The sequence below is a fragment of the Oncorhynchus clarkii genome, chromosome 12 (genome assembly GCF_045791955.1).
Source record: "Oncorhynchus clarkii lewisi isolate Uvic-CL-2024 chromosome 12, UVic_Ocla_1.0, whole genome shotgun sequence".
In the NCBI taxonomy this organism is placed as follows: domain Eukaryota; kingdom Metazoa; phylum Chordata; class Actinopteri; order Salmoniformes; family Salmonidae; genus Oncorhynchus; species Oncorhynchus clarkii.
The window spans coordinates 34,115,225-34,140,234 of NC_092158.1; the positions used below are offsets into that span (position 1 = coordinate 34,115,225).

Here is a 25,010-nt window from a genome sequence, read left to right on the forward strand (position 1 = left end):
GATTGAAAACATCTTTGCTTAGCTTTACTTATTAAAGTGTTTCCATTCCTATTTAAGAGCTGAGGAAGAACCATTTAAGAAACGTAACTTTTTTTTAGCGTGTGGTGCCATGTCTCCCCTGAGCCCCATGCTCTAACAGCATCTCTTGTCCCCCTAATAAGTGGCTGCTCCCAGAGCTGTAGGGAGGGTCCTTCAGCTCTGGCCCTAAACACCACTTTGTGCTGCTCTCACTTGTCACAGAGGTTGTTGTCATAGCACCCCTGACTAATACACACACCCCGAGCCAATAACACCCATCTGTGTGTGTACAGTATGTAATCACTTCCCTGTGTTGTTTCTTTCTGGGTTCATTAAAGCCAGGGGGAGTATAGCTCACATGATTAACAGCCTCCTGAAGACTGACCTCTCTCCTGCTGGGATGACACAGACTGATGACAACCTTTGCTCTCCTACCTTCACACACACAGCGTGTGTTTTGTGCAGCATGTGTGTGGGTGCTTTGTGTAACATGTGTGTGTGTAGATGGACAGTGGGTGGTGCTGTAACTGATAGCTCTTGCTGGCAGAAAGACACCCCAGTGTCAGTGTGCCATAAATAGTCATTAGTGCAACACAATGCCCTGTGCGCGCGCACACACATACACAGACACTATTCTCCTCCCCACAGACACACACACACACACACACACACACACACTACACCACAGCTAACAATAGCACCAGTGACTAATCTCTTATTGGTCCAGCAGGTTTTAAAGCCCATTATAGATAATAACACCATTCATTAATAGACAGCCGAGCAGCTGTACTATAGAGCACCAGTCGTCTGGCTGTGAGGAGGGGGTAAAGTCAGTACAGTGTATCTCTATAAGGATAAGGCAATCTGCTCCTCACAAATCTCTAGCCTTAATACTGCGTAATTACAGATGTTTTCAAAGGACAGACCTTAATGTAACATTAATTAACTCAACTCTGGGATCAGAAATGAAGCCAAGGAGACCCTCTAATGTTCAGTCACAATTAGATTCGAGTTTCTCCTAATTCATTTGGAATGGAATTTTTATTTATTTATTTTTTACAAAGCTGCTATCTTTACACCTTGCAGCCTATTATATTTTATCTGTATGAATTAAAACACGTCGTCTGATAATTCAACCTCATCTTATGACCAAAAGCAAATTGTGAACACACACATCAACATTTCCTCTCCCACATTCAAGAGGATCAAACTACACATCTAGCATTGTAGTGAGCAGACAAAACCCACTATGCCAACCTGAGACCACAAACGCTAGCCTGGTCCCAACTCTGCAAGACAGTACAAACTGATCTGGGACCAGGCTACCCAAAACGCTGCTTGAGGAGAAAATAAATTGAGTGGAGGAGACAGTGTATAAACCGTAATAAACCGTGTACAGACCGGCCTGTGTTTCTTCTGCAAGCTGTTCTTGTTCTTCTTCTTGCCGTAGGTGTGAAGAGCCAGGCGTGGGATGTTGTTCTCCTGGTCAGAGTGCTGGTGATGGTTGCTATGGTTGTTGTGGTTGTTAAGGTGGTTGTTGAGGGCCTTGTGGGTATCCAGGCTGAATCCATTATGGACTTTAGGGGGCTTCTTCTTGCACAGGGGGGGCCCTGCCTGATTCTCCTCGTGGTTCTCCTGGTTCTCCATGCGCTCCTGGGACTTCAGGGACAGGTCCTTCTGGAGAGGGAGAGGTAAGATGCCAATTCAGTTACACTGAAACAAAGTAGACAACTTCTCATGTGACAACGCTGTGACAATAAGACAAAGTGCTTCACTTAAGCAAAGTATCTTCTGTAAAGGGAGAAAGGAGAGAAGAAAAGAGGGGAGGTGAAAACTCTGACAGTGTAAAAGTAATTCAGGGTCATGTCCTTCTGGAGAAGGGGAATAGAGAATATAAATATCTACTTTTTTGATCTGCACTGCAGGGGAGAGGTGAAAACTCTGTTACACTGAAACAAATGAAGTACTTCTGATTAGCTTGTCGCTGGAGCGTACTAAAAGCAATTACATTAATTCAAATATATTCATAATCCTGACTAAATAAGCCCCTACACCTGAGAAAGAGAGCTCATTATGATGAAAATCAAAGCTAGGCTTAAAGATGGATAACATATTCACATTGACAAATGCCATTTGAGAAGTACGCTTACTAGCTACTCCAATGAGCAGTACCGAGAGAGACTGTTCTTCTCCCCTATTGAGGCCCCCGTGGGTAGTTCAGCACTAACAACGCGTTACGTTTAGACATATTGTCACCAAAGCATCTCTAGGTACAGTAGATGATAGCACCACAATATCTGTCTGAGATTAACCACACATCTATTAGAGCATGGCTGCCAATGAAGGCATTGAGCGTTGGAAACAGAGCCACCAGCACACACCCACATCGACAAAAACACACACACATACACAAACTAGTATAGCAATGAAATACTTAAATTGAAGTTCTGTCAACACTCCCACATCCCCTGGTAAAATAGTGGGCACTTTGTGGGCACCTACACTACACTCCGTAACAGATGGAGAAAACAAACCATTACACGAGCCCCCACATCTCCTGTATTGTGTGCTATTTTCCAACCAGATGGGGTTGTACAGTTTGACTGGGGGATTAATAACACAACTCATCTGCCACAGCGAGGCTGCGTACTGTACTGGAGCCATCAAGGCTAAAGTTATGGAACAAATAATTTATCTGTAAGGGGACTCATTTTGTTCCAGGCCTGTAGTAGTAGCAGCAGGCCAAAGAGCCACTTGTGTAATACAGTCCAATAAAGACTGAGTGGGGCAGCCATGATGACACTTTAGTGTGGAGATTTAGTCGCAGAGCCAATAGTGTACTGCCAAGGGAAAGTGGGAAACTGCCATGGCTACCCTAATGATGTGTCAATGCCCTGTGAAACGCAGATCTTTGACAACATGCTTGGAGGAGTGTGAGTCCACATTATTACCCTTTAACAGACCTGATAGGAGTATTTGTATGGACATATGGATTGGTTAAATGGGAGAGGAGTGATAATTAGGAGGTATGTCCCTATTCAAGTCAAGAGGGGAGTGAGCGACCCTCTCCAATTCTGGATCATTCTGCCACAGCCTATTCCACAACCTTGCAGTCTCTCTCCCCCTCTACCTACCCCCTTTCACTCTCTTTTCATCTTTTCCTATTCCATCCCTGGGTTGTTTTTCTGAGCACCGCCTTGCCCGTCACCATCCCAGGGTGCCTCTGTCTGTCTAGAGCTGCAGAAGACTACAGGGTTTGGAGGGAGTTCAATAGGATGCGTGTTACACAGCAAGATTACGACCAAAACCATAAAGAATAACGACATTTGTGCTCCAGTACATCGCAGTCCACCTTCTTGTTTGACATATTGGGTGACAGTATTGACATAGTGGGTGACGTTCGGTAGACCCAGAGACACACATTAATCTTAATTACAGTGCCTTGCGAAAGTATTCGGCCCCCTTGAACTTTGCGACCTTTTGCCACATTTCAGGCTTCAAACATAAAGATATAAAACTGTATTTTTTTGTGAAGAATCAACAACAAGTGGGACATAATCATGAAGTGGAACGACATTTATTGGATATTTCAAACTTTTTTAACAAATCAAAAACTGAAAAATTGGGCGTGCAAAATTATTCAGCCCCCTTAAGTTAATACTTTGTATCGCCACCTTTTGCTGCGATTACAGCTGTAAGTCGCTTGGGGTATGTCTCTATCAGTTTTGCACATCGAGAGACTGACATTTTTTCCCATTCCTCCTTGCAAAACAGCTCGAGCTCAGTGAGGTTGGATGGAGAGCATTTGTGAACAGCAGTTTTCAGTTCTTTTCACAGATTCTCGATTGGATTCAGGTCTGGACTTTGACTTGGCCATTCTAACACCTGGATATGTTTATTTTTGAACCATTCCATTGTAAATTTTGCTTTATGTTTTGGATCATTGTCTTGTTGGAAGACAAATCTCAGTCCCAGTCTCAGGTCTTTTGCAGACTCCATCAGGTTTTCTTCCAGAATGGTCCTGTATTTGGCTCCATCCATCTTCCCATCAATTTTAACCATCTTCCCTGTCCCTGCTGAAGAAAAGCAGGCCCAAACCATGATGCTGCCACCACCATGTTTGACAGTGGGGATGGTGTGTTCAGCTGTGTTGCTTTTACGCCAAACATAACGTTTTGCATTGTTGCCAAAAAGTTCAATTTTGGTTTCATCTGACCAGAGCACCTTCTTCCACATGTTTGGTGTGTCTCCCAGGTGGCTTGTGGCAAACTTTAAACAACACTTTTTATGGATATCTTTAAGAAATGGCTTTCTTCTTGCCACTCTTCCATAAAGGCCAGATTTGTGCAATATACGACTGATTGTTGCCCTATGGACAGAGTCTCCCACCTCAGCTGTAGATCTCTGCAGTTCATCCAGAGTGATCATGGGCCTCTTGGCTGCATCTCTGATCAGTCTTCTCCTTGTATGAGCTGAAAGTTTAGAGGGACGGCCAGGTCTTAGTAGATTTGCAGTGGTCTGATACTCCTTCCATTTCAATATTAACGCTTGCACAGTGCTTCTTGGGATGTTTAAAGCTTGGGAAATCTTTTTGTATCCAAATCCGGCTTTAAACTTCTTCACAACAGTATCTCGGACCTGCCTGGTGTGTTCCGTGTTCTTCATGATGCTCTCTGCGCTTTTAACGGACCTCTGAGACTATCACAGTGCAGGTGCATTTATACGGAGACTTGATTACACACAGGTGGATTGTATTTATCATCATTAGTCAGTCATACGCTGGACCTAGTTTTGTCCCATGGAATAAATGTTGTGGATCTTAATGTTTTTCCTCATAATCCTGGACTATCGGACCACCATTTTATTACGTTTGCAATTGCAACAAATAATCTGCTCAGACCCCAACCAAGGATCATCAAAAGTCGTGCTATAAATTCACAGACAACACAAAGATTCCTTGATGTCCTTCCAGATTCCCTCTGTCTACCCAAGGACGCCAGAGGACAAAAATCAGTTAACCACCTAACTGAGGAACTCAACTTAACCTTGCGCAATACCCTTGATGCAGTTGCACCCCTAAAAACTAAAAACATTTCTCATAAGAAACTAGCTCCCTGGTACACAGAAAATACCCGAGCTCTGAAGCAAGCTTCCAGAAAATTGGAACGGAAATGGCGCCACACCAAACTGGAAGTCTTCCGACTAGCTTGGAAAGACAGTACTGTGCAGTACCGAAGAGCCCTTACTGCTGCTCGATCATCCTATTTTTCTAACTTAATTGAGGAAAATAAGAACAATCCGAAATTCCTTTTTGATACTGTCGCAAAGCTAACTAAAAAGCAGCATTCCCCAAGAGAGGATGACTTTCACTTTAGCAGTGATAAATTCATGAACTTCTTTGAGGAAAAGATTTTGATTATTAGAAAGCAAATTACGGACTCCTCCTTAAATCTGTGTATTCCTTCAAAGCTCAGTTGTCCTGAGTCTGCACAACTCTGCCAGGACCTAGGATCAAGAGAGACGCTCAAGTGTTTTAGTACTATATCTCTTGACACAATGATGAAAATAATCATGGCCTCTAAACCTTCAAGCTGCATACTGGACCCTATTCCAACTAAACTACTGAAAGAGCTGCTTCCTGTGCTTGGCCCTCCTATGTTGAACATAATAAACGGCTCTCTATCCACCGGATGTGTACCAAACTCACTAAAAGTGGCAGTAATAAAGCCTCTCTTGAAAAAGCCAAACCTTGACCCAGAAAATATAAAAAACTATCGGCCTATATCGAATCTTCCATTCCTCTCAAAAATTTTAGAAAAGGCTGTTGCGCAACAACTCACTGCCTTCCTGAAGACAAACAATGTATACGAAATGCTTCAGTCTGGTTTTAGACCCCATCATAGCACTGAGACGGCACTTGTGAAGGTGGTAAATGACATTTTAATGGCATCGGACCGAGGCTCTGCATCTGTCCTCGTGCTCCTAGACCTTAGTGCTGCTTTTGATACCATCGATCACCACATTCTTTTGGAGAGATTGGAAACCCAAATTGGTCTACACGGACAAGTTCTGGCCTGGTTTAGATCTTATCTGTCGGAAAGATATCAGTTTGTCTCTGTGAATGGTTTGTCCTCTGACAAATCAACTGTAAATTTCGGTGTTCCTCAAGGTTCCGTTTTAGGACCACTATTGTTTTCACTATATATTTTACCTCTTGGGGATGTCATTCGAAAACATAATGTTAACTTTCACTGCTATGCGGATGACACACAGCTGTACATTTCAATTAAACATGGTGAAGCCCCAAAATTGCCCTTGCTAGAAGAATGTGTTTCAGACATAAGGAAGTGGATGGCTGCAAACTTTCTACTTTTAAACTCGGACAAAACAGAGATGCTTGTTCTAGGTCCCAAGAAACAAAGAGATCTTCTGTTGAATCTGACAATTAATCTTAATGGTTGTACAGTCGTCTCAAATAAAACTGTGAAGGACCTCGGCGTTACTCTGGACCCTGATCTCTCTTTTGAAGAACATATCAAGACCATTTCAAGGACAGCTTTTTTCCATCTACGTAACATTGCAAAAATCAGAAACTTTCTGTCCAAAAATGATGCAGAAAAATTAATCCATGCTTTTGTCACTTCCAGGTTAGACTACTGCAATGCTCTACTTTCCGGCTACCCGGATAAAGCACTAAATAAACTTCAGTTAGTGCTAAATACGGCTGCTAGAATCCTGACTAGAACCAAAAAATTTGATCATATTACTCCAGTGCTAGCCTCTCTACACTGGCTTCCTGTCAAAGCAAGGGCTGATTTCAAGGTTTTACTGCTAACCTACAAAGCATTACATGGGCTTGCTCCTACCTATCTCTCTGATTTGGTCCTGCCGTACATACCTACACGTACGCTACGGTCACAAGACGCAGGCCTCCTAATTGTCCCTAGAATTTTTAAGCAAACAGCTGGAGGCAGGGCTTTCTCCTATAGAGCTCCATTTTTATGGAACGGTCTGCCTACCCATGTCAGAGACGCAAACTCGGTCTCAACCTTTAAGTCTCTACTGAAGACTCATCTCTTCAGTGGGTCATATGATTGAGTGTAGTCTGGCCCAGGAGTGGGAGGGTGAACGGAAAGGCTCTGGAGCAACGAACCGCCCTTGCTGTCTCTGCCTGGCCGGTTCCCCTCTTTCCACTGGGATTCTCTGCCTCTAACCCTATTACAGGGGCTGAGTCACTGGCTTTACTGGGGCTCTCTCATGCCGTCCCTGGAGGGGGTGCGTCACCTGAGTGGGTTGAGTCACTGATGTGGTCATCCTGTCTGGGTTGGCGCCCCCCCCCCCCTTGGGTTGTGCCGTGGCGGAGGTCTTTGTGGGCTATACTCAGCCTTGTCTCAGGATGGTAAGTTGGTGGTTGAAGATATCCCTCTAGTGTTGTGGGGGCTGTGCTTTGGCAAAGTGGGTGGGGTTATATCCTTCCTGTTTGGCCCTGTCCGGGGGTGTCCTCGGATGGGGCCACAGTGTCTCCTGACCCCTCCTGTCTCAGCCTCCAGTATTTATGCTGCAGTAGTTTATGTGTCGGGGGGCTAGGGTCAGTTTGTTATATCTGGAGTACTTCTCCTGTCCTATTCGGTGTCCTGTGTGAATCTAAGTGTGCGTTCTCTAATTCTCTCCTTCTCTCTTTCTCTCTCTCGGAGGACCTGAGCCCTAGGACCATGCCCCAGGACTACCTGACATGATGACTCCTTGCTGTCCCCAGTCCACCTGGCTGTGCTGCTGCTCCAGTTTCAACTGACCTGAGCCATAGGACCATGCCCCAGGAATACCTGACATGATGACTCCTTGCTGTCCCCAGTCCACCTGACTGTGCTGCTGCTCCAGTTTCAACTATTCTGCCTTATTATAATTCGACCATGCTGGTCATTTATGAACATTTGAACATCTTGACCATGTTTTGTTATAATCTCCACCCGGCACAGCCAGAAGAGGACTGGCCACCCCACATAGCCTGGTTCCTCTAACCTAGGTTTCTTCCTAGGTTTTGGCCTTTCTAGGGAGTTTTTCCTAGCCACCGTGCTTCTACACCTGCATTGCTTGCTGTTTGGGGTTTTAGGCTGGGTTTCTGTACAGCACTTTGAGATATCAGCTGATGTACGAAGGGCTATATAAATAAATTTGATTTGATTTGATTTGAACATTGGATCATTCAGAGATCCTCACTGAACTTCTGGAGAGAGTTTGCTGCACTGAAAGTAAAGGGGCTGAATAATTTTGCACGCCCAATTTTTCCGTTTTTGATTTGTTAAAAACGTTTGAAATATCCAATAAATGTCGTTCCACTTCATGATTGTGTCCCACTTGTTGTTGATTCTTCACAAAAAAATACAGTTTTATATCTTTATGTTTGAAGCCTGAAATGTGGCAAAAGGTTGCAAAGTTCAAGGGGGCCGAATACTTTCGCAAGGCACTGTAGGTCACTAAAGTTTTGTTAGACTGGTTTATGGAATGAGTTTGGCTGTGGATGTGTTCCGGGTGATGCTTGGATGATGAAGTTTGCATTTATCTTTACAATAAAAGGTCAAATTGAGGAATGATGTTTAAGACCTTTATTTTCCATCAGTACAAAAACATATGTAGATGCTGTTTATAAGCATTAGTTGGGACATACGTTCTGTTGCTACTGTTCCAATCACTTATTTGAGATCGTACGCTGCAGGGACCTCTCAACAATGATCACAAATACGTCATCGTACGCGTCAAAGGGTTAAAGATTCTGCAATCAGAGGATCAGAAAGCTGCAGCAAGAAAGCATCAGACAAATCTGCCCCAGTGATTTTTTTATATCAATCTTCTGCAAGGCGTCTTGCAAATCACAAGAAGAAAGTTGTTGAAATGAAAACCAAGATTCACTAGAAGTTGACTGAACTTCTAGAGGCTGGGAGAGAGGCAGGCATCCGACTGGCTGACAAGGGTCAATTAAACCACCATTTATTTCAAATAAAAGCCTGTTGAGATAAAATGCTGATTAAAAGCATCACTTATCTCATATTTCTCAGTAATGATGCCAGAGTCTGACACAACTTGCTAAGACAGGCAAGAAGAGGAATTTCCATGCTTCAGTGCATTAACTGTTTTGCTAAATTTAGATGGATTACCAGCAGAGTCTGAGATAGATATAGTTATTTCTCGATAGAGGAAGGGCATCTATTTCTCAATTGCCTGCAAAACTGGCAATCAGCTACAGTCTCTCGAGCCTTGGCCCAGGCATGATTTCTCATCATAACAAGATCTGAAAGTTCTATAGAAAACCAAGGAGTTGTTCTATTTTTTGTTTAAGGGAGTGTATTTGTCTGACAAATAGAAAATAGATGAGAACAATTCTAGAACAAATTAATGGTCAGGCATGCAGCTGAGAGGAAAAGTCAGAGTAATACAGTGCCTTTAGAAAGTATTCACACCCCTTGACTTTTTCCAAATGGTGTTGTGTTACATCCTGAATTTTACATTGATTAAATGGAGATTGTTAGTCACTGGCCTACACACAATACTTCATAATGTGAAAGTGGAATTATGTTTTTTGAATTTTTTTCTAAATTAATTTGAAAAGAAAAGCTGGAATTGAGTCAATAAGTATTCAATCCCTTTGTTATGGCAAGCCTAAATAAGTTCAGGTGTAGCAAGTCATCTAACAGCGAGTCACATAATAAGTTGCATGGACTCTGTGTGCAATAATAGTGTTTAACATGATTTTTTGAATGACTATTTCATGTCTGTACCCCACACATACAATTATCTGTATGGTCCCTCAGTCGAGCAGTGAACTTCAAACACAGATTCATCCACACATATCAGGGAGATTTTCCAACGCCTCGCAAAGAAGGGCAGCTATTGGTAGATGGGTAAAAAATAAAAGGCCGACATTTAGAAGGCATTTGACCATGGTGAAGTTATTAATTACACTTTGGATGGTGCATCATTACACCCAGTCACTAAAAAGATACAGTCGTTCTTCCTAACTCAATTGCCAGAGAGGAAGGAAACCGCCAATGGTGTCTTTATGGATGTGATAGGAGAAAACTGAGGATGGATCAACAACATTGGAGTTACTCCACAATACTAACCTAATCGACAGTGAAAAGAAAGAAGCCTGTACAGAATACAAATATCCCAAAACATGCTTCCTGTTTGCAACAAGGCACTAAAGTAATATTGCACAATACCTGGCAAAGCAATTCACTTTTTGTAATACAAACTTATGTTTGGAGCAAATCCAATACAACATATTATGGAGTACCACTCTCCATATTTTCAAGCATAGTGGTGGCTGCATCATGTTATGGGTTGCTTATAATCATTAAGGACTGGGGAGTTTTTCAGGATAAATAAAATAATGGAATGGAGCTCAGCACAAAGCTGGTTCAGTCTGCTTTCCACCAGACACTGGGAGATGAATTCACCTTTCAGCAGGACAATTACCTAAAGCCCAAATCTACACTTGAGTTGTTTACCAAGAAGACAGTGAATGTTCCTGAGCAGCCGAGTTACAGTTTTGACATAAATCTAACTGAAAATCTATGGCAAGACATGAAAATGGTTGTCTAGCAATGATCAACAACCAATTTTGAAAATAATATTGGGCAAATGTTGTACAATTCAGGTGTCGGAAGTTCTTAGAGACTTACCCAGAAATACTCTGTAATCACTGCCAAAGGTGTTTCTACAAAGTATTGACTCAGGGGTGAGAATACTTATGTCAATTAGATATTTCTATATTTAATTTTAAATACATTTGCAAACATTTCTAAAAACATGTTTAATTTTGGGGTATTGTGTGTAGAAGTGTGAAAAAATATTTATTTCCCTTTTGAATTCAGGCGGTAACACAACAAAAAGTGGAATAAGTCAAGGGGTATGAATACCTTCTGAAGGCACTGTACATGTGAAAAAAAAGTTTGTGGGGAATTTTGGTAAAAAAAATTATTCATAATTATACGAGGATCAGTGTTCATCTGTTTGGTATCTCTCATACATGCAATAGGACAGTGATCACTGAGATCATTGGCAAAGACACCACTGGACAAGTACTTGTGGGGGTTATTTTTCAGAATTAGGTCAATCAGTGAGGAGTTTGCTAGATTTCTTACATCAATCCAAGTTGATTTCACATATATAGCCACCCCTCCCCCTTTTCTGCCTGTCACACCTGAAGATGTTCTATTCAGCAATGTCCTTATCCGGGATCGAGCCATTTAGCCAAGTCTCTGAGAACCAAAATATCCGGGCTCATGTCATGCACCCAGATATCAAGAAGATCCATCTTTGACATCAACCTTCCAACATAACAGCCCTAGCCCTCTACGTGATTTGAAAACAGCGGGGGTATCCATATTTATGGTATTTGAAATATAGGCCTAAACTGTGTCAATTCCAATGACCGAGCTGCAGGATGATGAGGATAATGAGTTTGGTGGTTGGCTCTGATTCACTGAGCCAATATAACAAAGCTTCATTTTCGTCACAGGCAAACAAACAAATGCCGCATGCATAGACTAATCGTGTTCTCCTTTGTTTTCCACTCTCATCCAACACAAATAATGCAACATGACATGCATTGTCAGGGATGAAAGGAGTGACAAAATGACAAAGTTCTGAGGGGTTTGAGAAGGACCCATTGTGTTAGCGTGGTGTGGAGTTCTAAGCCGCTAAAAAATCTGTTGATTCTGTTGTTAAAAAACTGAAATGGTAACACTTTATTTGACACCCAGCATCATAACATTATGGCAAGGTCATAACCATGTCATAATGTATCATACCAGCTGACATAACTTGTCATAACATGTGACAATATGGTCATAACACTGTCATGACATTTTGACCTGGTGTGACATATATTTTGGTATTTTATGGCTGGTTATGACATCTACATAAGAGTGTCAAAACCCACAAAACCACACAAACCATTCCATTACACCATAGCCTACTTGTCTTCAGTATGTTAATGTTATATAAAAAAAATTGAAATTCACCATATTAAATTATAATTGTAATTGCGCACACATTGATGTCAGACATGCAACTACCCCAATGCTCTGTTGCTGATGACTGGGATGAATGCAGGAGAAGGAAAATACCCTCTTTTTGACTGATATAAGGCCATGTACGTGATAGGCATACCTTGCGTATATGATGATGGTCATAATGCTTCTTGAGTGTCATAAAGTGTATTTTCTTAGTCCAAGTAAAGTGACACAGGATGGTCATAATGCTTCTTGACAGTGTCATAAAGGGTATTTTCTACAAGTTATTTAAAATATGATGAAAAAACAACTGCAACTGTACATAACAACAAAAACAACAACAAAGGATTTAAGAAACAAACTTTAAAACGAAACAACATTTCTTGTCAGGGAAACATTTTTTTTTAGTAAATGTCGGTTTTGACACTAATGTAGGTGTCATAACCAGCCATAAAACAACACAATATGTCACAAGAGGTGTAAATATATTGGTCATTTTGTGAAGTGCACCAGTCCCTCCTGCAGCAAAGCACCCCCACAACATGATGCTGCCACCCCCGTGCTTCACGGTTGGGATGGTGTTCTTCGGTTTGCAAGCCTCCCCCTTTTTCCTCCAAACATAACGATGGTCATTATGGCCAAACAGTTCCATTTTTATTTCATCAGACCAGGGGACATTTCTCCAAAAAGTATGATCTTTGTCCCCATGTGCAGTTGCAAACCGTAGTCTGGCTTTTTTATGGCGGTTTTGGAGCAGTGGCTTCTTCCTTGCTGAGCAGCCTTTCAGGTTATGTCAATATAGGACTCGTTTTACTGTGGATATAGATACTTTTTTACTCGTTTCCTCCAGCATCTTCACAAGGTCCTTTGGTGTGGTTCTGGGATTGATTTGCACTTTTCGCACCAAAGTACGTTCATCTCTAAGGGACAGAAAGCATCTCCTTCCTGAGCGGTATGATGGCTGCGTGGTCCCATGGTGTTTATACTTGCTTACTGTTGTTTGTACAGATGAACGAGGTACCTTCAGGCGTTTGGAAATTGCTCCCAAGGATGAACCAGACTTCTGGAGGTCTAACAAAAAAAAATTGGAGGTCTTGGCTGATTTCTTTTGATTTTCCACTGAGGCACTGAGGCACTGAGTTTGAAGGTAGGCCTTGAAATACATCCACAGGCACACCTCCAATTGACTCAAATTATGTCAATTAGCCTATTAGAAGCTTCTAAAGCCATTACATAATTTTCTGGAATTTTCCAAGCTGTTTAAATGCACAGTCAACTTAGTGTATGTAAACAGTGAATTATAAGTGAAATAATATGTCTGTAAACAATTGTTGGAAAAATTACTTGTGTCATGCACAAAGTAGATGTCCAAACCGACTTGCCAAAATTATAGTTTGTTAACAAGAAATTTGAGGAATAGTTGAAAAACAAGTTTTTAATAACTCCAACCTACCTTGCGAAAGTATTTGGCCCCCTTGAACTTTGCGACCTTTTGCCACATTTCAGGCTTCAAACATAAAGATATAAAACTGTATTTTTTTGTGAAGAATCAACAACAAGTGGGACACAATCATGAAGTGGAACGACATTTATTGGATATTTCAAACTTTTTTAACAAATCAAAAACTGAAAAATTGGGCGTGCAAAATTATTCAGCCCCCTTAAGTTAATACTTTGTAGCGCCACCTTTTGCTGCGATTACAGCTGTAAGTCGCTTGGGGTATGTCTCTATCAGTTTTGCACATCGAGAGACTGAAATTTTTTCCCATTCCTACTTGCAAAACAGCTCGAGCTCAGTGAGGTTGGATGGAGAGCATTTGTGAACAGCAGTTTTCAGTTCTTTCCACAGATTCTAGATTGGATTCAGGTCTGGACTTTGACTTGGCCATTCTAACACCTGGATATGTTTATTTTTGAACCATTCCATTGTAGATTTTGCTTTATGTTTTGGATCATTGTCTTGTTGGAAGACAAATCTCCGTCCCAGTCTCAGGTCTTTTGCAGACTCCATCAGCTTTTCTTCCAGAATGGTCCTGTATTTGGCTCCATCCATCTTCCCATCAATTTTAACCATCTTCCCTGTCCCTGCTGAAGAAAAGCAGGCCCAAACCATGATGCTGCCACCACCATGTTTGACAGTGGGGATGGTGTGTTCAGGGTGATGAGCTGTGTTGCTTTTACGCCAAAAATAACGTTTTGCATTGTTGCCAAAAAGTTCAATTTTGGTTTCATCTGACCAGAGCACCTTCTTCCACATGTTTGGTGTGTCTCCCAGGTGGCTTGTGGCAAACTTTAAACAACACTTTTTATGGATATCTTTAAGAAATGGCTTTCTTCTTGCCACTCTTCCATAAAGGACAGATTTGTGCAATATACGACTGATTGTTGTCCTATGGACAGAGTCTCCCACCTCAGCTGTAGATCTCTGCAGTTCATCCAGAGTGATCATGGGCCTCTTGGCTGCATCTCTGATCAGTCTTCTCCTTGTATGAGCTGAAAGTTTAGAGGGACGGCCAGGTCTTGGTAGATCTGCAGTGGTCTGATACTCCTTCCATTTCAATATTATCGCTTGCACAGTGCTCCTTGGGATGTTTAAAGCTTGGGAAATCTTTTTGTATCCAAATCCGGCTTTAAACTTCTTCACAACAGTATCTCGGACCTGCCTGGTGTGTTCCTTGTTCTTCATGATGCTCTCTGCGCTTTTGACGGACCTCTGAGACTATCACAGTGCAGGTGCATTTATACGGAGACTTGATTACACACAGGTGGATTGTATTTATCATCATTAGTCATTTAGGTCAACATTGGATCATTCAGAGATCCTCACTGAACTTCTGGAGAGAGTTTGCTGCACTGAAAGTAAAGGGGCTGAATAATTTTGCACGCCCAATTTTTCAGTTTTTGATTTGTTAAAAAAGTTTGAAATATCCAATAAATGTCGTTCCACTTCATGATTGTGTCCCACTTGTTGTTGATTCTTCACAAAAAAAATACAGTTTTATATCTTTATGTTTGAAGCCTGAAATGTGGCAAAAGGTCGCAACGTTCAAGGGGGCCGAATACTTTCGCAAGGCACTGTATGTGTATGTAAACTTCCGACTTCAACTGTATATATATATATTTTTTTATCCCAGCCCCAGTCCCACAGGAGGCTTTTTGCCTTTTGGTAGGCAGGCATCATAAATAAGAATTTGTTCTTAACTGACTTGCCTAGTTAAATAAATTAAATTATGAGGTTGTGCGAGAGCTTGATCAAAAGACAATTTTTCTCTCTCAGACAGCATTCATCAGCTTATTCAAACAGGCCTGTGAAGGGGAGAGCGAGATGCAAATGGCAAGACTCAACTTGACAGAACACAATGAACTAGTTAAATCCGCCAGGCAGCTAGGCAGTTCATCTAGGCAGTTCATCTAGGCAGTTCATCTAGGCAATTCATCTAGGCAATTCATCCAGGCAGTTCATCTAGGCAGTTCATCTAGGCAGTTCATCTAGGCAGTTCATCTAGGCAGTTCATCCAGGCAGTTCATCCAGGCAGTTCATCCAGGCAGTTCATCCAGGCAGTTCATCCAGGCAGTTCATCCAGGCAGTTCATCCAGGCAGTTCATCCAGGCAGTTCATCTAGGCAGTTCAATAGCGTAAGTGCTCTGTGTGTTTAAGCACTTTTTTATAAGGCTGACTTACAGTGTTATTAATGGCGAGTTAAAACCAAATGACATCATGAGTTTGTGTGTGTGTGACCACCCAGACACAGTGGAAGCCTGCTTAATGGATCAGGCTCTGCTCTGCTCTGACCTGGGAGCAGGTCCAGATTTCACTGCACCATACATCATACAACACACTAAACCCACACATCTGCAACTGTGAACAGATATTGGAAAATGATGTAGCACATGAAAAAAGCAGAAGCTGCCTACTGTAAAATAATTCATGCTAACGGGGCTTAATAAGTATAATTACTTATGAGCAATGCTACTTGCAATGCATTGTTATTTTGAGTTCAATTCATTTAGATCGTTCAGCATATTGTTATTAACCCATCTTGGAAAGGAATTGATAAAATCAGCAGACATACCTACAATTAGAGTACTAGAAATAAAAGTCAACAAAATACACCAGCTCATTCACCATGTATCCATCTCTCTGTTGTGAAAGCTATGATCCCTTATTGATGTAACTTGTTAAAGCCACTTCAATCAATGTAGATGAAGAGCAAGAGAGAGGATAAAGAAGGATTTTTAAGCCTTGAGAAAATTGAGACATTGATTGCGGCTGGGTTTTTCACGCTCTACAGTTTCCTTTGTGTGTCAACAATGGTCCACCACCCAAAGGACATCCAGCCAACTTGACACAAATGTGGGAAGCTTTGGAGTCAACATGGGCCATTATCCCTGTGGAACACTTTTGACACCTTGTAGAGTCCACACCCCGACAAATTGAAGCTGTTCTGAGGGAAAAAGGGGCGGGCGTGCAACTCAATATTAGGAAGGTGTCCTTAATGTTTTGTACTCTCAGTGTATATTCACCAGTTAAGGCTGCTGGAAGACGTTGGAAGCTGCTCCTCTATGGCCTATGTTACACAAGGAATTCAAAGGCCTAAAGTAAGCAATACTACAACTGCTTTTCCACAATGTGTCTGGAGGAAAATAGACTAGCAGCTCTGCTCAGTCATGTACTACACAGCATGTTAAATGTATGAGTGGAATAGCGGCGAGGCCGTCACAAAGGCAGACATAAAAGCGGTGATATTTCTACAAAGAGCACATCATTAGCAGTTTGAAAAGGTTGAGTAGGAGAATGCTGAATAACCATGACTCATTCATACCCAGAGACACGAGACAGACTGCCACAAAGCTGAGAGCGAGAGAACGATAGAGTGGAAAAGAGAGGGAAAAAAAGAGAGGAAAAAAAGAGAGGAAAAAAAGAGGGGGTGGAGCGAGAGAATAAGAAAGAGAGAGAGAGAGAGAGATTGAGAGAAAGAGAGACGGGTGGAGAGAGAGTGGGGGAGAAAAAGAGAGCGTACCCTAAGCTCTCCTTTACCTTCATAAATAAAGAAAGAGAAACATACTTGATAAGATCAACCACAGTTCGCCACTGAGTATCTTCATCCATAACTGTAGTGGACGGATGAAGACTGGTCCACTATAGTTATGGATGAAGACCGGTCCACTACGGTTATGGATGAAGACCGGTCCACTACGGTTATGGATGAAGACCGGTCCACTACGGTTACGGATGAAGACCGGTCCACTACGGTTACGGATGAAGACCGGTCCACTACGGTTACGGATGAAGACCGGTCCACTACGGTTACGGATGAAGACCGGTCCACTACGGTTACGGATGAAGACCGATCCACTACGGTTACGGATGAAGACCGGTCCACTACGGTTACGGATGAAGACCGGTCCACTACGGTTACGGATGAAGACCGGTCCACTACGGTTACGGATGAAGACCAGTCCACTACGGTTATGGATGAAGACCGTATTGAAAATAAAAGAACCGTCATAACCATTAAAAAATGTATATAATTTTTTACGAACAGCTGAATGAAGACGGGACGGCCGGCCATTTGTGCAGTTGAGTCCGTTTCTGTGGTAACATGGACTCTTTACAACGTGATTAAACTTTGTTTCTCCTTGCTGAAAGAAGAAACTCAAGTCTATCGTTGCCTAGGCAATGCCCCCCAATGCGGCAGTAGCATAGACATAGAATGAATAGAACAAGCTTAGAACCTCTAACCCTGCAATTTGACTGGTGAACTCATGGGTACACTTGCAATGGCAGCCTGGTATTGTGATGCAATATTTTTCATGGTAATGTAGAATGTTCATTCAAATTATGTTAACTGATTTGGCTCATTCAATCGAATATATTTTTTTAATGTCAGGTGAATTGAGTCAACAACTTCCTGCTTTTCCTTCCTGATTTGCTCCTATGGGTACACTCGCAATTGGCCGCAAGTCCACCCATTATGCCATCATTGACTGTTCTATCGACGCCTGTTCTATGAATTCTATTTCTATGGCAGCACATGCAGTGAAGGAGAGGTGAAAATGTGTGTCAAATGTATTTTATATACTGTATCCTTTATATTTTATTTTGCTATTCGAACGGTTATTATGGAGACAGCGGTCATTTGGCTGGCCAATTACCGCCATCCAAAATTCCATGACCGTCACAACCCTAGTTCTAATAGCTTAGAACCGTTCCGTTGCTCAGAGCTCTATGGTAAAACCACTGGAGGGCCAGTATGGAATGGAATAGAGGAACCCCCCAGAGTTCAATTCCACTATCTCACATTCTAAAGGTCTCTGGTATTTGCGGTGACTCAGAGCAAACCCCCTCTTCTTCTCTGCTAGTGAATGCTTGCAGAATAAGACAACGTCTCGAGTGTATACAGTGGCAAGGGTGTCTGAAGCCTCTACAGGCGAGGGGAGCAGTAAATTACTCCTGCCTTGTTCTCCGTCTCCTGTGTTTATGATAGCACATCCAGACCAACATTGGTGCCTAGCAGCAGACTTCAACAGATCCCGAGTCAGCAAACACACACTCAGATATACACATGCACAGGTACACACGCACAGGTACACACGCACTGCTGGCACGTGCCTTACAGAGACAAACACTTGTTTCACTCTCTCTACATCTCTCTCTCTGTTCAGAAAAAAAGAAAAGGAAAACATCCTGTGAGGTGATCTGATATCCTGATTGTGTTGGATGTTCAACAACAGCAGACCCATGGTGAGTTCATTTCACACACAGGAGCCTTACAGGCTGGGGACTGGAGATGGGGAGCCCAGGTCTGAAGGAAGAACAGAAGAAGAGATTCCATTTGTATCTCTCCTCTTTCATTATTCCTTATCTCTGCTTGCTCCCAAGAGCAGCACAACCAGCCCCCTTCACTAAAACTACTGCAGCGCAGCGCTTTGTCATGTGGGGCTGTGCTCAACAGATCAAGACAACAATCACGACGCCTGCTGCTTGCTGCATCAGAGACAAGCCACAGGCTTAGGAGAATCATAACATGCACAGCCTAGCAATATGACGACGCAGTCTGGCGTCGTAATGTAACAGACGCGGATCAGGTCTGACTGGAACCATTCCCATTAAGCTACTGTATAAAACTACCTTTCTAGCTCAATGCACTGCCAGTCACACTGACTAGGCTATAAAAAAGTGTTAGCAGATCCCTAACCAACTGATCCCTATGCATGTGTGTAATGTATTAGGTTAGGCAGTAGGTCGACAGTATAGCGCAGTAACCACACACAGAGCAGTGAGACAGAGTAGAGACATTACCAAGCCCAGACACCACAGCACCCTAATGAGAGGCAAACATATTCAGCGTCAGTCGAGCACACACAACTTTTCCCTCATTAAATAAACATAAGGGGGGCACCAAGTGGTAATGATTATGTAACCAGGGTGTGTTCTAAAGGGCAGTGTGGGGGATATTCACTTACAGCCTTACGGATGCCAGTCAAAAGCATTAGCTCAATGAAAGACTCCACTAAACCATCCACTTGGAATCCTTCCGATCCAACAGCCCTGAGTTGCCACCTGTCTATTTGGTCTTGTTAGCCTTAAATACGCTAAGATATGATGCGGGAGCTTGATTGATCCAACCCCATGTTGGATCATAAGTAGTAAATAGATGGAAAGAGAATCATCTTGAACTAAAATCAATCAAATCATGGCAGACATAGTAGATTGGATGTTCCCTTTGAAGCCCTAAGCCTATTCAGATGGACTCATTCCTCCTAATTGATGACAGATGCAAAAGCAAACAAAGTATTTGCTTGAACAGGCAGAGAGAAAGAGATCACTCACTGTGACTGCACTGGGTCAGCGTTGTTATTCTATATTCATGCACATCTGCACATTTTGGGTCGGCAACGTAGCCTAGTGGTTAGAGCGTTGGACTAGTAACCGAAAGGTTGCAAGTTCAAATCCCCGAGCTGACAAGGTACAATCTGTCGTTCTGCCCCTGAACAAGGCAGTTAACCCACTGTTCCTAGGCCGTCATTGAAAATACAAATTTGTTCTTAACTGACTTGCCTAGTGAAATAAATAAAAATCTAGGATTTTTAGTCAATGCAGTCGTTACCACTTTGGACCTACACATTTACTATTATTGGAGGATCATTTAGGGGTAGAAACTACGCAAAACAAACAACCCCTAGGAAAGAACTAATAAGATGTGGGCTATATCGATTGGCAGCAGCAATCAGTAATTGTACAATTGAATACACAATTTAATTAGACACTCTTCGATTTTAGACATTCACTTACTAATATGATATTCATTTAGCCGAGCGGACCATGAACACACTGCTGTATCTCAAACCATCCCAAATCCACAAAGAAAGAGAAGAGGAGGAGGAGGCTTATTGGGATGACGTCAATACAGAGAATGAATAATGGGGAAAGAGGAGGAAAAGGGGAGGGGGTTAGAGGGAGAGAGGGAGTGAGAGAGGTGAGGATTCAGAGTAAAGCTGACAGTTTGAGGCCCAGTTAGTTTGCCTCACAACTTCTCCACCACACACTAGGTTGCCCACTGGAGTGTAGCACTGCAATATTCACCACCCAATAGCATGTTGTTCATTCATTGTTACATGTCTGTTCCTGTGCAGTACCATTAATAATTGTTACCCTCCCCCTTCTTGCTCAATCATCTCTTCCATAATTCAGACCACTATAGGGAGAAGGGAGTAATCCTGTATTTGTGTAGGTAAGTGCCGTTAACAAAAAGTTGTTTGCTCACGGTGGTGAAGCCGGGACAACAATGGTGGTAGAAAAACAGCTCTTTCCAATACATCTTGAAATGTAATGCTTGATTTAACAAGACCTTTTTATGTGATTCACAGAAGAAAATGGACCCTGGGAGTGGAGGGAGGAATAGTGAATAGCAGTGGCCGATGTTGAAGGCTGAGTTTCTAGCGCTGATGACAGCTGAGTTTCTCTCTCCTCTCCTAACCCCCAAAAACAACTGCTCCCCGGGTGCCGATGACGTGGATTAACGCAGCCCCCCGCACCTCTCTGATTCAGAGGGTTGGGTTAAATGAGGAAGACAAATTTTGGTTGAATGCATTCAGTTGTGCAACTGACTAGATATCCCCTTTCCCTCTACTGCAAAACCAAACTGCTGTTTGTCAGGCTAGGGAGGCAGCAGACTCATAGCAAGGCACTTAACCCTAATTGCTCCAGGGCGATGTACTGTATAATGGTGACCCTGGCCGTGATCCCACTCCCTGTGGGTGTCTCAGAGGGAGTTGGGACATGCAACAACAAAAAACATTTCCATTACACACTTGTAACAGGACAAATTAAAGCACCACCCAAATTATTATTATTTTATTATAGCAGCAGTGTCATTCTACATCTCTCGCTCTCTGCACCTGTTAGTGTGTGGGTAGCACTCTTCTGCAGTCAATTACCAAAAGCACCCTCTTTGGTCTCATGGGTGGAATGATTCATATTTTTCATAATTTCACAACTAATAAAGTTTTATTTAATTAAACGCTGAAAATGCGGTGATTCTATGTCAAACGGTTTGCTTATATGTCAGTCTTCTGTGATGTATATAAAGTGTAATATTGAGATGCAAACTCAAAATGGAATACATTTCAACATATGATATGGTACAAGTTGCTCTTGCTGCGGGCGATTCCCTGACCCACCTCTACGCAGACGACACCATTCTATATACTTCCGGCCCGTCCTTGGATACTGTGCTATCTAACCTCCAAACGAGCTTCAATGCCATACAACACTCCTTCCGTGGCCTCCAACTGCTCTTAAACGCTAGTAAAACCAAATGCATGCTTTTCAACCGTTCGCTGCCTGCACCCGCACGCCTGACTAGCATCACCACCCTGGATGGTTCCGACCTTGAATATGTGGACATCTATAAGTACCTAGGTGTCTGGCTATACTGTAAACTCTCCTTCCAGACTCATATCAAACATCTCCAATCGAAAATCAAATCTAGAGTCGGCTTTCTATTCCGCAACAAAGCCTCCTTCCCTCACGCCGCCAAACTTACCCTAGTAAAACTGACTACCCTACCGATCCTTGACTTCGGCAATGTCATCTACAAAATTGCTTCCAACACTCTACTCAGCAAACTGGATGCAGTTTATCACAGTGCCATCCGTTTTGTCACTAAAGCACCTTATACCACCCACCACTGCGACCTATATGCTCTAGTCGGCTGGCCCTCGCTACATATTCGTCGCCAGACCCACTGGTCATCTACAAGTCCATGCTAGGTAAAGCTCCGCCTTATCTCAGTTCACTGGTCACGATGGCAACACCCACCCGTAACACGCGCTCCAGCAGGTGTATCTCACTGATCATCCCTAAAGCCAACACCTCATTTGGCCGCCTTTCGTTCCAGTTCTCTGCTGCCTGTGACTGGAACGAATTGCAAAAATCGCTGAAGTTGGAGACTTTTATCTCCCTCACCAACTTCAAAAATCTGCTATCTGAGCAGCTAACCGATCGCTGCAGCTGTACATAGTCTATCGGTAAATAGCCCACCCATTTTTACCTACCTCATCCCCATACTGTTTTTATTTATTTTATTTTCTGCCCTTTTGCACACCAATATCTCTACCTGTACATGACCATCTGATCATTTATCACTCCAGTGTTAATCTGCAAAATTGTAATTATTCGCCTACCTCCTCATGCCTTTTGCACACAATGTATATAGACTCTACTTTTTTCTACTGTGTTATTGACTTGTTTATTGTTTACTCCATGTGTAACTCTGTGTTGTCTGTTCACACTGCTTTGCTTTATCTTGGCCAGGTCGCAGTTGTAAATGAGAACTTGTTCTCAACTAGCCTACCTGGTTAAATAAAGGTGTTCTCAACTAGCCTACCTGGTTAAATAAAGGTGTTCTCAACTAGCCTACCTGGTTAAATAAAGGTGTTCTCAACTAGCCTACCTGGTTAAATAAAGGTGTTCTCAACTAGCCTACCTGGTTAAATAAAGGTGAAATAATAAAAATAAAGTGTCTTCTTTTTAAAAATTCCAGAACCATGTGTGTGAGGTGTATACTTGTGTTTCAAAGTAGATTTGTTTAAGACTACCAATAATAATTCTGAGTGACCCTGATTTAGCCCACTACAGTAAAAGGTTAATGGTTTTTGTCTGAACACAAGGCCATTCTCTCTCTCACCCCCCCATCTATCTCCATGGGCTCTCCAACTGACAGGAGTGGTTTAGCCTAGTTAGCACACAGATTAGCCCAGCAGGATCACACTATGGTCTTTAGCCTCACTGATTTAACCAACAGGCATCCGCGAGCTTCCTATCCGAAACAGTTATATTATATATTCTGAAAACATTTTGTGGCATTTTTAGCATCGTTTTGGTCTTCGGCAAGGTTTTTTTCGGCTGTTTGTGCACACTACAATTTTCCTGATGCAAGCCGAAGTTCGGTCGTCGAAGTCTATGCCCCTTCGTCTGTGATTGGTCTATAGTAAGGATTCTTAATGAAGACATACAATTGCACGACTAAGACCTCGGCAAAAACGTCCATTCATTCCAGATATCTTGAGTTATCTTAGATTAATTCAGACTATTTTGAGGAAGTGCATAATGGCTACCGTGTCTCAAGAGGGACAAACAGCACTATTGCTCTTTTTAAAGCAAAGGTATTTTAAGGAAGTATGCGAGGCCCATTTCTGCTAGGAGCAAAGCGAACCTAGTATGCAGACACCTTTAACCATGATACATTAGCAAGGGGGAGAAATAGCATGCTCACTAGAATCAAGCTTACTTGTCTGGAGTTAAACTGAGTAGCCAGGGGAAGCAGGCTAGCTACTTTGTCTGCAATTTCCTGGAAGTGTGTGTGGGAGAAAATGTAGGAAACCTTTCAGTGTGAGATGTAGGCCCGGAAATAACTAAGTACATGGCTGAATTTAGTGTGTCCTACATATTACCCTCTCCTCTGTCCTTCCCTCCAGTGATGTGATGTTTCTTATGGGACAGCATGGCTTCAGCGAAGCAGGCAAGGTTGCTTAGCAACTGGGTACAGCAAGCACATAATTAGACTGCACTGATGCTCACTCAAACCTCTATAACCTGTCTCACTCCATCCTCCATAATCTGACTCCCTCAAACCTCTATAACCTGTCTCACTCAAACCTCTATAACCTGTCTCTGTCTCACTCAAACCTCTATAACCTGTCTCACTCCATCCTCCATAACCTGTCTCACCCCATCCTCCATAATCTGACTCCCTCAAACCTCTATAACCTGTCTCACTCCATCCTCCATAATCTGACTCCCTCAACACTCTATAACCTGTCTCACTCCATCCTCCATAATCTGACTCACTCAAACCGCTATAACCTGTCTCACTCCATCCTCCATAATCTGACTCACTCAAACCTCCATAATCTGACTCACTCCATCCTCCATAATCTGACTCACTCCATCCTCCATAATCTGACTCACTCAACACTCTATAACCGGTCACACTCCATACTCCATAATCTGACTCACTCAACACTTTATAACCTGTCTCACTCCATCCTCCATAATCTGACTCACTCAACACTCTATAACCTCTCACTCAAGCCTCCATAATGTCTCAATCCAACCTCCATAAGGTGTATAACTCAATCCTCTAGAACCTGTCTGAGTACTTGTTGCTACCTCGATCCATCAATACATAACAAACCTGAACATTTTATCTTTAAGAGAAACTCTGGAAACTAAACTGAGCTTTCCTAATACAAAGGAATCACATTTTGGAAATGTAAGTCAAATCTCTTTGATTACAACGGCAACATAGGAATGGTTGGGAAACGTGCCGCTGCATTGTGCTTCTCCCAAGTAATGACAAAACACTGAAATGGTTGGGAAACGTGCTGCTGCATTGTGCTTCTCCCAAGTAATGACAAAACACTGAAATGGTTGGGAAACGTGGCGCTGCATTGTGCTTCTCCCAAGTAATG

At 42.5% G+C, this 25,010-nt stretch overlaps 1 protein-coding gene across 2 annotated transcripts in view; it reads right to left on the reverse strand.

Annotated features, from left to right (window-relative positions):
* LOC139423096 (autism susceptibility gene 2 protein-like) overlaps nt 1-25,010 on the reverse strand; it is a 525,631-nt gene that overhangs the window by 412,937 nt on the left and 87,684 nt on the right. For both annotated transcript variants that reach the window (XM_071174743.1, XM_071174741.1), the window contains exon 2: nt 1,420-1,695. In XM_071174743.1, the coding sequence (XP_071030844.1) occupies nt 1,420-1,695 (276 nt within the window). The remainder of the gene's footprint in view (nt 1-1,419; nt 1,696-25,010) is intronic.